The 18116-nt window shown below is 36.7% G+C and overlaps 1 protein-coding gene across 1 annotated transcript in view; it reads right to left on the bottom strand.

The window, feature by feature from the left end:
* Positions 1 to 2651: 2651 nt before the first annotated feature.
* FAM102B (family with sequence similarity 102 member B) overlaps positions 2652 to 18116 on the bottom strand; it is an 85147-nt gene continuing 69682 nt past the window's right edge. The window contains exons 7-11 of the mRNA XM_044672229.1: positions 12287 to 12382; positions 11953 to 12148; positions 11705 to 11832; positions 10849 to 10918; positions 2652 to 3198 (exon numbers count right to left, since the gene is read on the bottom strand). Coding sequence (XP_044528164.1) covers positions 3156 to 3198; positions 10849 to 10918; positions 11705 to 11832; positions 11953 to 12148; positions 12287 to 12382 — 533 coding nt within the window. The 3' untranslated portion in view covers positions 2652 to 3155. The remainder of the gene's footprint in view (positions 3199 to 10848; positions 10919 to 11704; positions 11833 to 11952; positions 12149 to 12286; positions 12383 to 18116) is intronic.

Genomic DNA, 18116 nt, shown 5'->3' with positions numbered 1-18116 from the left:
AATGTGTGACCTTGGGAATGCCACACACAACCTCTTGGGCCTTCAGTTTCCTCATCTGTAAAATGACATAACTAAACTTTAAGGTTCTTTCCAACTCTAAATCTTTGATTTTACCATCCTCTGTGCCTGTTTCTCCTACTACATAAAAGCAAAGCATTCTTAGAGGTATTAGAGGTTTGGGTATTAACATTATTGTTGGTGTGTCCTTGGAATGAGCTCAAATGAGGCATTAGTGTTTGGGGTCCATTCTGTCCTGCTAGAAAGTTTGCCAGATTAGAAAGAGTTTTCCATGTGTTTTTTTCAGATCTTTTTTGATTTTGGGGAACCATGCTTGGCCTTGTGAAAATGGGCATTCAGATTGACATCTACAGATAGACTCCTCAGAAACATATCCTTTTAGTTTTTTTCCTCATCTTTACTGTTGCTTTTCCCCAACACTTTAAAATATAATTATATTCCTTAAGAATATCCTAATGCTCTTCTTTGGGACAGAATCAGAAAAAAAGAAAAACATTATTTCCCTCTTTCAGATTTCTAAAACTTCTTTGGTCCTAAGTATTTGAATTTTTTTTAATGTTTAAAAAATTTACTAAAACTGCAACTAATTCTTAGAATTCAATTTTCTAATTGTAAGTTAGAATAAAAATTAGACTTGTGGCTTTAAAAATACTTGATGACTACTGTGAGGTTCTGAGGCAACTGGAGCTCTAGGTGAATAAAACTAGAAAGGGAATGCAGATGTTTAATCAAAACATTAAATAATACAAAATTTGTACCAAGGCTAGAGAAAGTTTTTTTTTTAAAATCCATGAATGCAATACTAATGGAACATGATAGAGAAATAAAATGTTGTAACAGTCTGTCACTGAATTCATATTCTAAAGGCACTTACAAGTGCTTTTCCCCCTCTCCTAATTAATGCTTATGTTCATTAAAACATTTTTCAACTTTGTATTTGACAGTTCCAAGAGCAAGATTTACTGGTAACTATTAGATTTTTAAAATAAAAATATGATTTTTAGTTTTTCCATTTCTCTCCACACTTTATTGTTATTTATTTTAAAATAGTATTGCACTATGGAAACACATTCTGGCTCTCATCTTCATACAACATAGCCAACATTTGTAACTCCAATAAAAAATATAACCTAGAAACAATATTTGGGTAATAGAAAAATATCTGTTTCTCAGTGTTATGCCATTAAGAAATAGTTCTTTTTAAAACAATACTTTTGGCTCTCTATTAAAATTGTCCTTTACTTTTTACAATGATTTCTATAATATATGGGGCAGTCTGTATTATGTGTTTGCAAATAAACTTTTTATCACCTTTAAAATAAGCTTTTTTTCATTCTCAATGATTGCTTCTCCAAAAGAATTTCTAAATAATGATTCTGGTAACCCAAACCATTATCATTCTAAGCATTCTTCAATAAATATTACCTTCCCTTTATTTTAATATGCTTTGGCAGGATGAATATTGATTCCAAGAATTTCCTAAACTAATGAAATCAGAAGCCTAGTTCCATCTGCCTACCCTCTCCCCTCTTCCCCCCAATCCAGCTCAGGTCTTACACTTAAAAAATAGCACTGGGCCAAAGCAACCTTAGAATACATATATGAAACAATGGAATACAAGAAAAACAGTTAAGTCCCAACATTTGCTATTATAACTGTTCTAAACCTCTATATAGTAGGTTAAAAATAAAACTCGAATATAAAAAATGGCTTTCATTTAAATAAATATTATAATTACTCCCTAATTTATTCTAAATAATGAAAATAGTTTTGCCAAAAAAATTCTATTTCCAGACATTTTAATGCAATGCCTTTCTTGGACACTACATGTCAGGTCTGGGAGTTAAGAGGCTCTGAATTACTCATTAAGAATTAACATTTTGTTACAGTGATTAAATGACCCAGAATGAAAAGGGTGAAGTTCTAACATGTATACTACAGTGTCAACTGCTTCCCCTGTGCCCATTAGAAATGACTCATATCCCATAATTAAGTGGAAATTGGCTGCATAGTCTCTGTATTCTTTGATGTGGTTCTCCTTAGCCTCTTTTTTCTCAAGGCACCTTTGGGCATGTTAAGGAAAAAACTTCTTAATACCTGACCACAGAGGGCTGATAGAAGAAACACATCCATGTCATCAGTGCTGAGCAGTGGCTGGTCTGCTTTGCTTTATGCTGTGCCATGTTGGATTCATTTTCTAGGCTCACATAGAGCTGAACTTTAGGGCCAAAGACCATCCAGGCTCCACTGAGATGACATTTTTGTATCCAAACCAGTAGATTCCATTGTTCTGTGAGATAAATGAACTCCTGGCTGGGTCAAGGTGACTTCTGGTGACCTAATATATTGGATGTTAAACTTAAAAGCTTATTTGGAAACAATTCCAGAGTGGCAGTGCCCATAGCTTTTCTATAGCTATTAGCAAACAGAAGCAATATTTTATACAAGAATTCCATTTGATGGTGCCAATCCCAATCACTTTTCTTAATTTTTATGTACCTGTTCCTGAGTACTGAAGGCATATTTATGTTCGATAAATTTAGACCTAATAACAAAAAGTTTGTATTTTTAGACCAGAGAAGTATTTTTTCCCCTAATAGCATAAATCCATATTTTAAGTACTGCCTGGAAAACTGATGACAATTTGGTAGTGATATTATAGGTAGTATATAGGAAGAGTTCCTTAAAAAACTATTAATATAGGAATAATTTATAAATTGGATTCACAAATGTTTGTCAGTTAAAAAGAGGAACTTCTTAAAGCCAAATTCCAAATATAGTAATTATCACTGATTGTGAATGTACATATAGAAACGACACTTAAAATATATAGCATTCTTTTCCTCCTTCCCACAATAGGATGTTTTCTAGATAAAAAGCAAGTATTTCACTAATATGTACATTTGCAACTTTTGCCCACACATGGCCCTTGGTGCGTAATGGTGCCTTGTACTACCATTCTGAAGTGTCCTTTCATGGCACAAGAGGCACTTTGAGATGAACAAGACAAACCAATATTTGTTTTCTTTTTAAAGAAGAATCCAATTCATCTTCTGGACATTTTCTCACAAGAGTTTGGGAAAAGAGACCCCCCAAAATCTAATTTTCAGCTCTGAAATCCACAGGAAAGCTCCATGTTAGCGTTTGATCACGACTTGTTCATATGCACCAGATCCCACTCTGAAAAAATCATACAGAAACAGGAATTAAGTCTAGAGCGGATTGGGATTTTACCAGGGAATTGTGGTTAAAACCCAAACACAACAAACAAAAAAACCCTTCCATATTCCATGTGCTTTGGGGGGGGAGGGAGAGGGCACCTGGAAGGGCCAGTCCCCTGGTAGTTTAGGTCTGATATTAGAACAAAACTAGATACTTGTTAATAATTTAATAGTTCAAAAAGAAGTGATTCACTTAAGTAGAGCAGGAGAAAGATATTAAACATTGAGGACACCTTCAGCTGATTCAATTAGATGAAACTCCTTTGCTGACCTACCTCCCCCCCCCCCCCCCACTGTAATCTACCAACCAAATTGAAGAGAAAACAACATTCAGGGGGAATAAGTACTGTCACAAGTCTGAGCTCCTGGTCCCCTGAGCCAGCCAATCACAAGGGATGCTTCAATACTTTTTTTTTTAAACCCTTACTTTCCATCTTAGAATCAATACTGTGTATTGGTTCTAAGGCAGAAGAGTGGTAAGGACTAAGCAAAGGGGGTTAAGTGACTTGCCCAGGACTAGAAAGTGTCTGAGGCCATATTTGAACCCAGGACTTCCTGTCTCTGGGCCTGGCTCTCAACTCACTGAGCCACCCAGCTGCCCCCTGTTTCAATACTTTTTTTTTTTTTTAATTTTTTTTTTAAACCCTTGTACTTCGGTGTATTGTCCCATAGGTGGAAGATTGGTAAGGGTGGGCAATGGGGGTCAAGTGACCTGCCCAGGGTCACACAGCTGGGAAGTGGCTGAGGCTGGGTTTGAACCTAGGACCTCCTGTCTCTAGGCCTGGCTCTCACTCCACTGAGCTACCCACCTGCCCCTGTTTCAATACTTTTTAAGGAAAAGCCAGTCCAATTTCTATGGGGGAAAGGAGTAAGATATTGCTCTCTTCACAACATGTTTTTATAATTTTCACATATTACTTAAAAGATTTCATGAAAACAAAACATTAATGGGTTTAAATTGTTATCAATTTCCACCACCCTATTTCCAGGTTCAGATCATCTCAGACTACTGTGATAGCAGGCTAGGTAGCTGCCTTTCCCTTGCTTTCTTCTTCCATAGTTCTTAAAAAGTCTTAAGAAGATAGGATCATAGTTTTAGAATGGAGAAGATCTTTAAAGGTTGTCTAGAACATTATTTCACAAAAGAGGAAACTGAGCCCCAGTGAGATTAAGAGACTTGCTCAGGGTCACACGAGTAGGAACAGAGCCAGGATTGAACTCAGGTCCTTGGGTTCCAAATACATACTCTGTCACAGGAACAGCAACAACCAGGAGCAGTGGGGTATGGGGGGAAAACATTGGTGTGGGAATGCCGGCTCCATTTCTTACTCATTTCTGTCAATTTACTTTTCTGAGCCTGTATCCTTATTGGTAAAATGGAGATGTAATAATACTTGATGTATATTCTTTACACAAAAAAAAGCATGGAAGTGTTCCTCTTTGTCTCTGCTTTAGGGGGATGGGGTCTTTTGTTTTGTTAATATTGTGTAGGTTTTTGTAGGTACTTTCCAAATCTGTGATAGTCCATTTTACAATTCTGAAAGATGAATGTTAAGTGTAGTATTGAATAGATATTAATGCCAGTAAGTTTTTTTTAACCCCTTACCTTTCATCTTAGACTCAGTACTGTGCATTGGAGTATTAATGGCCCAGTCAGAGAGGGGTTAGGTGGGAAAGAGAGATGGGTCAGTGAGTTGAATCTCACTCCCCTCTCTTAAGGTACCACTAACACTATAACAAACTAAGGGGGGTTTCCTGGATTGGTGATCTTCCAGAGAGGGTGTGCTGGCCCTCAGTAGTTAGAGGGAAGGCTTTCACAAGTGTTGAGTTATGTGGAGACCCTGTCCAGTTTGACCCAGAACCTTGGTCAACACAAGCCTCCCCCTAACCAGCTGATGACTCTGCAGGGGGTCTGGCTTTAAGATGGTTCCAGCCAAGCAATTGCTCTTACTTCACTTCCCCTCTTCGTCTGTTGAATGAAATCTGAAATTCACAATCTGACTGCTGTTGGTTTATTTGGTTAGTCAGGGTAATAGGAGAGGGTTCTGGGCAGTGGGAACTAGGGAGCCCTAAAAGGTTTTAGCCCCAAGGTCCTTCCCATTGGGGAGCCAGTTCAGGCTTCTACCCAAAGTTTCACCTTCCTTTCCCTCTATCTCTAGTTCCTATCTTACAGCTATATTTTACATATATTTAGGTTGGGTCCCTCAATAAGGCAAAGTGAGGTTGGGGAGATTTGGGGGTCCACTCCCAGTCAGAGTCCTGACACCCCAATGAACAAGAGACCTTGATCTATGTAGAGACAATGGCCATAGACAGAGAAACGGGCTTCTTAGGGTTCACTCCCAATCAGGAATCATGCTCAGGTCAACTCTTGGTTTATCTTGGGCAAGCTTGTCTGCTTCCTCCCACTTCAAGCTCCCAAAACCAAAAGCCACTTTCTCAGGTTCTCCTCCCAGAATTCCTGGATGTTTTCGGATGCTCTTGGCTCATGTTCCCAGCAATGCAACATTCTATCCAGGTTTCTTCTCCTTATATTTTGCTCTTACATTGGTCTCAAGGCAGAAGAGCAGTAAGGACTGGCAATGGGGCTAAGTGACCTGCCCAGGAAGTGTCTGAGGCTAGATTTGAACCCCGGACCTCTCATCTCTGGGCCTGACTCTCAATCCATTGAGCCACCTAAGCTGCCCTGACCAGTAAATCTTTTAACCTATTCAACCACAATCCTTTTCTTTGTTATCTCAATATTGTTTTTATTGTTTTTATTTTTTTCTTCTTTTTGCCAGGACAATGTTTTATGCCTGTTTTTAAGTTCATTCCTGGATAGCTCCATTTTTCCTTCTATCATTCTTATTGTGGCAATAGCTACCACATACTCTGCTCTTTATAAATCTTGAAATATTTTCATATTTTTGGTCAAATACCATGGAAGAAGGTATTTATTCATGATATTATTAGCTGCTTTCATGCCATCAAATTCAAAAAGGGTTTTCCAGAATTCTGGTTTAAGCATGCCTATCTCCTTTTCAAAATCATTTGAGACTGGTGCTGTTGCCTAAAAGCAGTATAAAACTTGCCTACAGCTGCTAAGATGTTTCTAATTTTGTTATAATCGAGTACTGATGCATAATGATAATATTTATGTCTTCGGTTCTTTTTATGTGCATTTGTGATTTGCCAAGTGGGATACTGGTATTCCTGATCTGTTCTGATGGACAGTACCTCTGTGGAACCAGAACCCAACGGAACACAATTCCATCTGCTATCATCCTCGTCAAGCTGATCATCACATGCTTGAAGTAGGGTCAGCCTGAAACTCTCTGCTGCTCTGTCTATGAATAGTTGTAGGACAAAGCCGAGGGTGTCAGCATAATCAGTGGTGTCACCAGAGCCCAATTGGCCAGGGTTTCAGGGCTCCTGTCAAGTTTTCAGGGCACATGAAGTCTTGTTACTCACTTCCTTGTGACACTGAGGTTGGGTTGAAAATGGGGGGGGGGGGTAGGGTTATTATTATTACCTTATGACAATCATAGGATCATGGAAAGGATCTTAGAGGCTACTAAGTCTAATTCTCTCATATTACAGATGAGGAGCTAGGCAGGGAGAAGTTAAGTGACTTGCCCAAGGTATTACAATTAGTAACTGAGATGGTATTTGAACCCAGATCTTCCTGACTCCAAGCCTAGGGCTCTAAACACTATGCCATACTATCTTTGGTAAGTCTGGACCTCAATTTTGTTTCCTAAAATGAGATTTAGATTAGTTGATCTAAGGACCTTCTCCACTTCTTACATCCAGGATCCTGGACAAAGTACAATCAACATTAGATTTTAAGATTCTTGAGGAAAGGGATTGTCTTTTGCCTTCTTTTGCAACCCCCAACCTTTAGCATAGTGCCTGGCACACAGTGGACATTTAATAACTGTTTACTGATTGATTAAGGAAGGTCTTCATTTCTTCTGGCAGAGGAGTAGGCATTCCCCAAGGCTCTGTCCTCAGATTCTCCCCTCTCTGAATAATTTCTCATTCTGTGAGCTTCAGTTTTCACCTGCACAAGCAGAGGACTCCCAGGTCAGTCTCTTAAGCCCTGACCTCAACTCCAACCCTACATCTTCAACTGCTTGAAAAATAACTCCATCTAGACATCTCACCAAAACATTGAATTTGAGAGGTGGAGAATTGAGAAAGAGCTGTGTGTTGTGAAAATTCAGAAGTGTCCAGGAGACAGGAGTGTCAAGAGTATCAAATATTGCATAAATGTGAAGAATGAAGATTAAAATCATTACAATGGGCAATTACAAGATCATAAATAACTTTGGAGAGAGTAATTCAGTTAAATGTTGAGGCTAAAAGTCATATTCCAGAAGATTTAGGAGAGAGTAGAAGGAGAAGCTTCTACTGGGACAGCTGGGTAGCTCAGTGGATTGAAAACCAGGCCTAGAGACTGGAGGTCCTAGGTTCAAGTCCGGCCTTGGACACTTCCAGCTGTGTGACCTTGGGCAAGTCACTTGACCCCTATCGCCCACCCTTACCACTCCTGGGCTAAGGATGGTCCCTAGCCCGGATGAAAAAAGGAGGAGGGTTGGGCGTGGGGCTAGCAACTCCACTCTGTAAAAACTACATCTGCTAAAGAAACTGCAACCTAAAGTAGGGGCAGCTGGGCTAGCTCAGTGGATTGAGAGCCAGGCCTAGAGACGAAAGGTCCTAGGTTCAAATCCGGGCTCAGACACTTCCCAGCTGTGTGACCCTGAGTGACCCATTGCCTACTGGTTGTGGCCCTATGCTCCTAGAATGGAGTCCCAGGATAAAAAAAAAAAAAAAAAAAAGGAGAAGAAGTTGAGGCATTAAGTACAGGTGCTTTTTCAAAGAGTTTGGCTAAGAAAGAGAAGAAGGATATAGGTGTATGGAGAGTAGTGAAGGATGAAGGACACTTAGGCGTTTGTAGGCAGCAGAGAAGGAAACTAGGGAGAGATCCAGATTAAGTAATGGTGACAATCTGTTGAAAGAGATACAAAATCACAGGATCAAAGATATAGGAAGAGAGACTGGTCTTAGTGAGGAATGAGCCATCCCTTCATTAGAGACTGGAATAATGGAAGGAATGGGGGATAGGAATAATGTCATTTGGATTATCTCTATCTTTCAGTCATTTGTGTAATTATAAAGATGCAGTCTATTATGGAATATCTCTCATAAAAGCCTGCTTGTTCCCTTCATCAAAGATACTGTGGATGTGTGTATGAGTGTATATATTATTCTTATTTATTCTTATGTCCTTATAAATTGGTGAAGTAGGCAATGGGAAAGTTGATAGATGTTGATATTTTCTCAAGCACCTTTTTTGGATAATTAATTTGGATAAAAAATGTAAGGTCTTTTCCAATTCTTCTTGTATTTTATGTTCCAACTTCATTTTAATACTCTAGAGATAATTTATTTGTTTCTCTTGTCAAGCTTTCTTTGTATTTATTGTTTTTCCCAGTATTTCTGTTTTGAGTCAATACTGTTCAAAATCTGCCACCATTTTTCTATATATGAGCTTATATTCTAAAATTGGTGTTGCCCTTTATATTTAAAACAACAACAACAAAAAAAACCTCAAAACACTGAGGGTATAGGTCAGTGATGGTGAACCTTTTAGAGACCACGTGGCCAAATTAAGACTTTCATGCACATGTGATTTCCCTCCCTTACCGCAGACAGGGGAGGGAGGAAGCTCTCTCATTGGGCTGCTGGGCAGAGGGGTGGCTGATGGAAGAAATGTCCTCAGGTATGTGTGGAGATGAGGAGGAGAGCAGACCCCTCTGGCATGCTCTGGCCCATGTGCCATAGGTTCACCCACACAGAGGATAAGTGGGCTATAAACTCAATGTAAGGCAATAAAAGCCAAAAAAAATTCTGAAATCTTAGGCTACATTAAAACATGTCCATAACAAGATTGGTGACAGTTCCATTGTATTCTCTCTTCAGTGAAAGTAACTTCTGGAATGTTATATGCCACAGGTACCAAATTAAAATAGAAACAAGAGCCTCAGTTCAACCATATAGAAGGACCTTTTGGGCCATATATTGACTTAGAAAACCACAAATAAATGTTATCTGTGTTGTGTTGTATTTTTATTTATTTTGTTAATTATTTCCCAGGTACATTTTAATTTGGTTTGGGTTGTGCTTGGATCATAATCTGGTCACATGCCTGCCACTTCTGTTGCATAGAATTTGGGAACTACATTTTAGGAAGATCAATGACAATTTACAGTGTATCTTTAAGTGAGTGTCCAGGAAAGGTGAAACTAGGGCAGGATGACCAATGCTTTCCTACTGTGTACTGGATTTCAGAAGGTGCAAAAAATTTAAAATGACATTAAAAGATCATCTTATATTTCTATAAAATTTATATTTTTATTTGACAGCAGTGAAACTAATTAGCAAGAATAATTAGTCAATACTAGAACACTACCAATGATGTTTATTGGACTAATCACTGTCTGGGTCTCAGTCTTCTCATCTATAAAACAAGGACTAGATAACCCATAAGTTCTTTTATCTCTAAATCCATGATTTTATGATAAACTTCTTGAGCTTTTCTTTCTCTCCTCCAAGCTTTATACCTAGACATATACCAGATGGGTTCCTATGGGGGTGGTAAGCTTCCTAGTAGTAGTTTGGCAGTCTAGGGGGGTCTTTCTAAACAGGGAACAATTTTCTGGGCTCTGTTTCTCTTCTTGAAGGGAGGGGTGGTATCTTGGGATCTCTTTCATCAGGGAGCTGATTCTAAGGGTCATTCTTTTCACATGAGAGGGCCCCTAATTTGGGCTCTTTTCCTTCACAGTTAATTTGAGTTCTGTTTTCACCAGGTTTTGTTTTGTATCCGCTTGCCCTGAGCACCAAAACTGCTAGCTCTGTTACTCAGGGTGGTAAGCTAACTTGAAACCATAAAGATTGGCTAAAAGGACTGAAGATATTTAGTCTAAAAAAGAGACTTGTGGGGAATATTATAGTAGTTTTCAAATATTGGAAGATTTCTCCCAAAAGCACAGAACTAGGACTAAAGTTAGTATTGAGAAGGCAAAATTTAGCTCAACATTAGGACGAATTAGAGTTGTCCCAAAGTATAATGGTTTGCTTTGGAAAAAGATGAATTCTGTCACTAGAATTCTTCTAATGTAGGTTGAATGATCATTTATAAGGAAGGGTCCTAGGATGCATTCATGTATGTATCATAGAGGTTGGACAGTTGATTTCTGGGGCTCATTCTAGCTTTAAGATTATCTTATTAAGTAATGTTTGTGTTCCCAAATCTTGGTTCATTAAAAAATTTGCAACCTTCCTGTCTGTTGTAGTTATGAAGAGTTTTGCCCCATAAAGTTTACAAAGGATTTAAAATTTTTATTGATCCTTAAAACAGTTCAGGAAGCCATGCACTATAAGTATCTCACATTTTCAGATGAGGAAACTGAAATATAAGGAAGGTGACTTTTCCCAGGTTACATAGCCTGTAAGTGACAGTGCCTTTTTCGAACGGAACCTGGCTCTTTTGCTTTCAAGCTTTATGTTCTTTCTAATAGTATGCAACATTTAATTTCTTTAAGAATCTGTTTAGAATACATACCTATTTGGAAGGTGATGACTGCCAAAAGATGTACTCCCTCCTGGACCCACAAACAGCCTTAGTCCTTCTTCTAAAAATCAAAGTAAAAACCATATTATTTTCAAGTAGTATAATAGCCATGGATAAATTTCATTCTGAATGAATGTTTTCTTAATTTTAGAAATTTATTTTAAAATATCAAATTATATTTTAAAGTGAAATATTTTATTGGCTTTCTTGTCAACTTGTCTAAGGTCCTTTATTAACTTGGTGTTGGAAAAATCAATTTCTGTGAACCTCCAACATAAGTTTATTTCTTTGTAGAGACAAAGACAAACACTTAAATAATGAAAACTTGGTGAATTTCAAATGATATTTGTTTTCTCAGGCACAATAAAAATTTTAAGAAACAGTATTACAGTATACACAGTAATATGTATAGACAGTATGTAGAATATATACATATGACACTTTTAAGAAAATATCTACATCTTCAAATACTAAAAGGATGCTAAGAAAGAAATATCCTTTTATTGGCTTCCGTTTAAACAGCACATCCCCAGGACTTATCAATTCCAACAGTACTTTGCTTAATTTTGATGTGTAGTTTCTCAGTGGAATAATAAAAAAAAAATCTGTTGTAGAAATTCAAAACAGATATAAATGCAGACAAAGCCAGAGGTTATTTGTCATTAAGTCTAGTACTTGCCAAGTTCAAAATCTACATTGGGAAAGAAGTAAGCTAGTCATCTTGGAATTAGAACAGGGATTTGCTGGTTTCTTTTAAAATTAAATGCCACAATATGTATATGCCATTGAATCTCCTTTGCTAACTGTTGATATCCAAAATTTATCAATTGTTTAATTTTATGCATACCTTCTGCACTGGAGTCTAAGCTGAAGTCTTGACTTTGCAATATTTTTTCAACAATATCATCTGCATCCACTCTGGTAGCATCAACACGTTTTAGTTGAGATTCCACAGAATCTTGCTTCACAGGGTGCCTTTGAAAATTAAGTATTATTTTATTAAATTTATGTTTAAGCTTTTAAATATTAAAATTTTCCCCTTTTTTTCTTTTCCATGATATAAAAAATATTCTAACCAGAGATCTGAAAACATACCTGTTGAGTTTTTCTGACGATTCATCCCCATCTTGTTTAATAGGTGCATCAGGATTAAGATCAGCTCCTTTTGGTTCAGCATCATCACTCGGCTCCAGGATACTTTCAATTCCTGTTGATGTACTTCCCACTGAAGCATTTCTCTTATGGCAGAGGTCAGAGAAACTGGATGACCTGGAGTGACATGTACTATAACCTATCAGTTGAAAATTAAACTGGTTACAATGCTATTATCAAGAATAGCACAGAATGCAACATTCCATATGACAGTAAAGTTTAAATCATTTTGCACCAATTAGTACTTAAAGAATTTAACTTCATTATTAACTTCTACCTGACACTTTTGATTGCTGGCTTGCATAGCTTGATGTTCTGGAATGTCCACAGGCACCAAGTTCATCTGGAACTGAAGCACTCTTTGCCGAAAGATCTGCAATATGTTATTAATGTTGCTATTTAATTTAGTGCTATTAATGTTTTTTATTTTGAAATTTTTATTTAATCAATTTAGACCATTTCCCCATGGTTACAGGGTTCATGTTCTATCCTTCTCCTCCCTCCACCCCCTCCCATAGTAATGTTATTAATGTTAATTAATGTTATTACTATTACTGACATGATGGCTGTATAGGTCAATGACCATACCCTCTTGTATCATGGGACCATAGAATTTTGATACTAGATGGGCCCATCTAGTCCAATCCAGAAGTTTACACAAAGAAACATTCCCTCTAAAACACACTCAGATGGTCATCCAAGATGTGTTTAAAGTCTTCCAGGGTGGGTGAAATGAATCGAATACCTCTTCCATCTGACAGTCTTTCAAATATTTAAAACAGCCAGCCTTCTTGCTAGGCTCCAATTCTTCCCTTCTTCAAATTAAATATTCCCAGTTTCTTCAACCAATTATTCTGTGATGAAATGATCTCAAGGTCTTGCTCTTTAGTTAGTGTTTTCTCTAAAATGTGGTGTCCAGAACTATACACAATACTCTGGATATGGTTGGATCAGGGCAGAGCACAGTGGGCCCATCACCTTTTTATTCCTGAAAATTCAGTTGTTCTTAATACCACTCAAAAATATATTAGCTTTTTTGGCTGTCATATCACAAAAGTGATTTTGATGCACTAAAATCTCTTAGATCTTTCCCAGAACTTCTATCCAATTATTCTCACACTTGTGAGGTTTATTTCTGGAATTTGAGTATAAGAATTTAAATTTCTTTCCATTAATTCTCATCTTATTAGATTTAGGCCATTTTTTTTAGCCTTTCAGAGTCTTCTGGATCTCGTCATTTAGTATGTTAGCTATCTTTTACAGTTTTGTGCCATCCTCAGATTTGATAAGGACTTTTATATTATAACATTTGATAAGGATTTTCTGTGTGTTTAGGCAAATCACTGATATAGTAAACAGCAAAGGCCTAACCACTGATCAATAGAATATTATTCTACTGGACACCTCTTTCCTAGCTGATATGGAACATCTCTTTAAGTCTAGATATTCAGTTGTTCCTGAAACCATCTAATTGCCCACATTTGTCTCTCAATGTTTTCCACAAGAATAGCATTCAATTATCAAACACTTAGCTAAAACCTAGGTAAATTATTATCTAGAGAATTTCACTGATCTATTGGTTTAGTAACTCTGACCCCCCCAAATAAGGTTAATCTAATACAGTTCAAGACACATGTGATATATACCTGAACCTTTGAAAATTTGGTAAAAATATAAAGTTTTTTTTAATTTAAAATTTTTTTATTTATATAATTTTTATTTTATTTATATAAAATATAAACTTTATATATAAAATATAAACTTTAAACCACTATATAAGTGCTAGCTATTATTAAAACAAGAATCCTTCCACGTCATCTATTTTTCAGTTTGTTTTATATCTTGGTATTCTACTGTTCGAATAAGGAGTCACAAGGGAAATCATCTGTATTCTCTTAGACATTACTCCCATTTAGCTTCTAACTTCTGGCACAGATTCTGGTGGTCATTAAGACTTTGCACAAGTGAATATGGAGTCATGATTGAAGATGACTTAATGACAGCAGAGTGGGAGAAATTTCAGGAGCATGTGGTAGGGGAAAGAAAAACTACAGAATTTAATCATGCAACTATGGAAAGTCAAAGGAGGCAAAATAGCAGAGGGAGAGGTAGCTTTTGCATATATAGCAATAGAGCAAGACACTTGACGAACATCAGCAAACCTGAACATTTCCACATACAGAACAAGAATAAAAGAAGAGGATTACATATGAAATCACAAATATCTATTTAGTTTTTTTAAAAGTAGATATTAAACTTAACATTGTAGTACCCATACTGCCCTGCTTGTCTGAGTGTCCTGCTACCTTCTGTGTAGTTAAAAAATATTTTTATTGCAGGTCTTTTATTCAGACATCATTATCATTATTTCTCACTCCATCCCTGCCCCCCACCCCCCAAAAAAAACCCAACAACATAGTCCTTCCTTGTAACAAATTAGTATGGTCAAGAAAAAAAAATCCCCACATTGTTTGAGTCTGAAAATGTCTCATTTGGCACAGGCAGTTGATTGCCTCTTTGCCAAAAAATGGGAGGCATACCTCATCATCCTCATTCTGGAGTTACGATTGACTGTACATTGGTCAATTCTTATGCCTTTCAAAATTGTTTTCCTTTATACTACTATAGTCATTACATTTTTTTTTGTAGTTCTGATCACTTTACTCTGTACTAATTCATATAAATCTTTCCAGGTTTTTCTGAATTTGTCCCTTCCATCATTTCTTATGATATTATATTCCATTACATTTATGTCATAATTTATTTAGTTCTTTTGCTGCAACTAAGTATTGCTATAGAAATTTTTTTGTATATATGGGTCTCAGTGCAGGGGAAATGGTTAAGAATTTAATAAATGCTTGATTTTTTAAAAATAAAACTTTATTTTTTAACTAAAAAACTTTTTCTTCTTTCCCTCTAACAGCTTTCTTCCACTCTCTCTGCCCTTGAGAAAGAAAAAACAAAACTCCTGTTACAAAATGTAGTAGATCAAAACAAATTTCTATATTGATCATGTTCAAAAAAAGAGTCTCACTTTATGTCTATACCAAAACCATTACTTCGCAATCAGGAGGGGAGTAGCATGTTTTCTTTTTTTTTTTAAATTTTTAAACATTAATTAATATTCATTTTTAACATGGTTACATGATTCATGCTCCTACTTTCCCCTTCACTCCCCTGCTCTCCCCCCACCCATGGCCAATGCACATTTCCACTGAACATGTTTTCTATCAAGAATTATGGTTTGTATTTGTATTGGTCAGAGTTTCTAAGTTGTTTCAAAGTTGTTTACTTTTACAGTAGTATTATAGTATAAGCTGTTCCCCAGGTTCTGCTTACTTCATGCTACATTAATTGACACAAGTCTTCCAAGGTTTTTTCTGAAATCTCTCCTTTTATTTTTTCTTATGGCACGATAGCATTCTATCACATTCATATAGCATAACTTAAAAAAACACAAAATAACCTTACTTTCTTAATAACAACCTTGTGCCCCCTAATATAACTTGTTTTCCCATTCCCCAAGTGATTGGCACCCACTCAGTTTTCAAGTCTTTGCCACTGCAAAAAAGAGCTGCCATATATTTTTTGTGTATGCATATATATGTGTGTGTATATCTATCTATCTATCTATCTATCTATCTATCTATCTATCTATCTATNTGTGTGTGTATATCTATCTATCTATCTATCTATCTATCTATCTATCTATCTATCTATCTATCTATCTATCTATCTTATTTTGCTTTAAACTAATCCCTTCCTTAATTTACTCTTTCTCTTAATTTCCCCCCTTTTCTCTCTCTCATCCCTGTTGTTTCCTTGATGAGTGATATGTATTTCCACACCTAACTTTGTATATGTATTTTTCTCTCCTTTGACCAGTTTTCAGATGAAAGTGAGGTTCATCCATCACTGGTTCCACCTACCTTTTATTGTAGGGACTTCTACTTGCCTAATCTATTTATGGGAGATAAGTTTCCCTTGTCTTTCTTTTTCCCTACCAAGTACATCCCTCTTATTCTCCCTCTGCATTCTTTTAAGATCATCAAAACATATAGATTCACTCCCAGGTCCTCTGTCTAATTCTGTCCCTCTATGTCGCATCATACTGAGAGCTGGAAAGGCCTCATATCATTTTCCCATATAAAAACAAAAGTAGCTTATTTTTATTATTGTTTGATCATGTTTATTTACTTTTTTATGCTTTGTTTGACTTTTGTGTTTAAATTTCAAAGTTTCTATGGAGCTCTGGTCTTCCCATCAGGAATGCTTGGAAGTCCTCTATTTCATTAAAGCTCCCTCCCTCTCCTATCTGATCATAATCAGTTTTGCTGAGTAAATTCCTCTTGGCGGTAAGTCTATCTCCTATGCATTCTGGAATATTGTGTTCCAGGCTCTCTGATCCTTAATAGTGGTAGCTACTAAATTGTGTGTCATCCTCATTGTGATTCCTTGGTACTTGAATTATTTCTTTCTGTCTGCTTTTAGTATTTTTTCTTTGACCTAGAAGCTCTGAATTTTGACTATGCTGTACCTGGCTGTTTTTATTTGGAGGTGAGAAGTGGATTCCTTCTATTTCCACTTTGATCTTTGGTTCTAATAGCTCTCGACAGTTTTATGATTTCTTGAATATAATGTCTAAACTATTTTAATTGGTCATGGCATTCATGGTAGTGTAATATTTCTCAAATTATCTCTCTTCAATCATATTTTCCACATAAATTGTTTCTGATGTAAAAAAAACTTACATTTTCTTCTATTTTTAAAGTTGTCATTTTGCCTTAATATTTCTTATTTTCTAATGGAGTCATCATCTTCTATTCAGTCCATTCTAATTTCCAGATAATTTGTTACTTGGGTTGAGTTTTATACCTCTTGTACCAAACTTAATTTCCTTCCTGATTATTTAATAGTTCTCATTTCCTTTCCATTTTTCCCTTTCTCATTTTATTTATTAAAAACATGTTTTAACTCATACTGACCTTTCTAGGAATTTTAGTGGAACTCATGCTGAAACTGTGTTTTTCTTTGCTTATGGATATTTTAAAATAATTTTATTCTTTGCAGAGTTTGAACCAAGAATTTTCTCTCTAACAGTTTTTAAAAAAATGGAATCCTTTTTTGTTCATTCATTCTTTCAGCCTACTTTCTAACTTTATAGGAGGCTGGACTGTTCACTTCTGGAGGGAATGTCTGGGCTGACCTTGTGTCCCTCTGGGTTCCTGCTGTTGTTTTCTTGGGAGGGGGTATTGAGTTGTGATTCTGAGATTTTATGGACAAGTGAGGCTGTAGACTTTCATCCAGGCAAAAATATGATTGCTGCCCTCTGGTCTGAGCTCTGTAAGTTTCTGACCTGGGTTTTTGGTTTGAAAAATACACCTGTGGGCTTGTTCCTGATGGAGTTGCAGTAGACTATTCAGGACTTAGTACAGTGCCTGGAACGCAGCCGGCCCTCAGTAAATGTTTGCTGAATTGAAAAGAATGTTGCTTGCCTTCAGCCACTTGAAAGCTCTACTGGTTCAGAGTAATTGGCTCACCTTTGAAATTTTGTTTCTGTCCAGTTATTTAACTGTGTGTTTTAGACTGGGATGGAAACTAGAACTCAGATTCTGCTCCATTTCACAAATTTGCTGCTTGTTTAGTACACAGCTTTCTGCTCAGGACCTTGGCCCACCACCCTTATTCCTCCTCTGTTTACCCTGGATGTAATCCAGAACTGGATAGTAAATCCTAGAGTTTCCAGGTGGCACCTAGTCCTGAGCTCTCTAGGAGGTTAGGCACCTCTATGTTGGATCTGGGACTTCTTCTTGCCCTGTGGACAGCATTTCTTCATGGTGGAATGCTCTGCATGGCATGCTCCTAGCTCAGCCACGTGCCCTCTGATTCTTTTTCTGAGGGTAGAAAAATGATTCACTATGTTTTTTTCCTCTTGGTTTTCCCAATCGTGACTCAGTCTGGTACATTTTCTAGATCTGTTTGGAGGAGTTGTGAGGATGCTGTTGTTTATTCTTTGTTTTTGAAGAGGACCAATGACAGCATGGGATGATGTCTCAACTTGCACATGATTTGAATTCAAATAAAACAGAATTGCACAGCCACCAGCC

The sequence above is a fragment of the Gracilinanus agilis genome, chromosome 4 (genome assembly GCF_016433145.1).
Source record: "Gracilinanus agilis isolate LMUSP501 chromosome 4, AgileGrace, whole genome shotgun sequence".
NCBI classification, from domain to species: Eukaryota; Metazoa; Chordata; class Mammalia; order Didelphimorphia; family Didelphidae; genus Gracilinanus; species Gracilinanus agilis.
The sequence above is the reverse complement of the archived record's forward strand: the minus strand, read 5'-3'. Positions and strand labels throughout refer to the sequence as shown.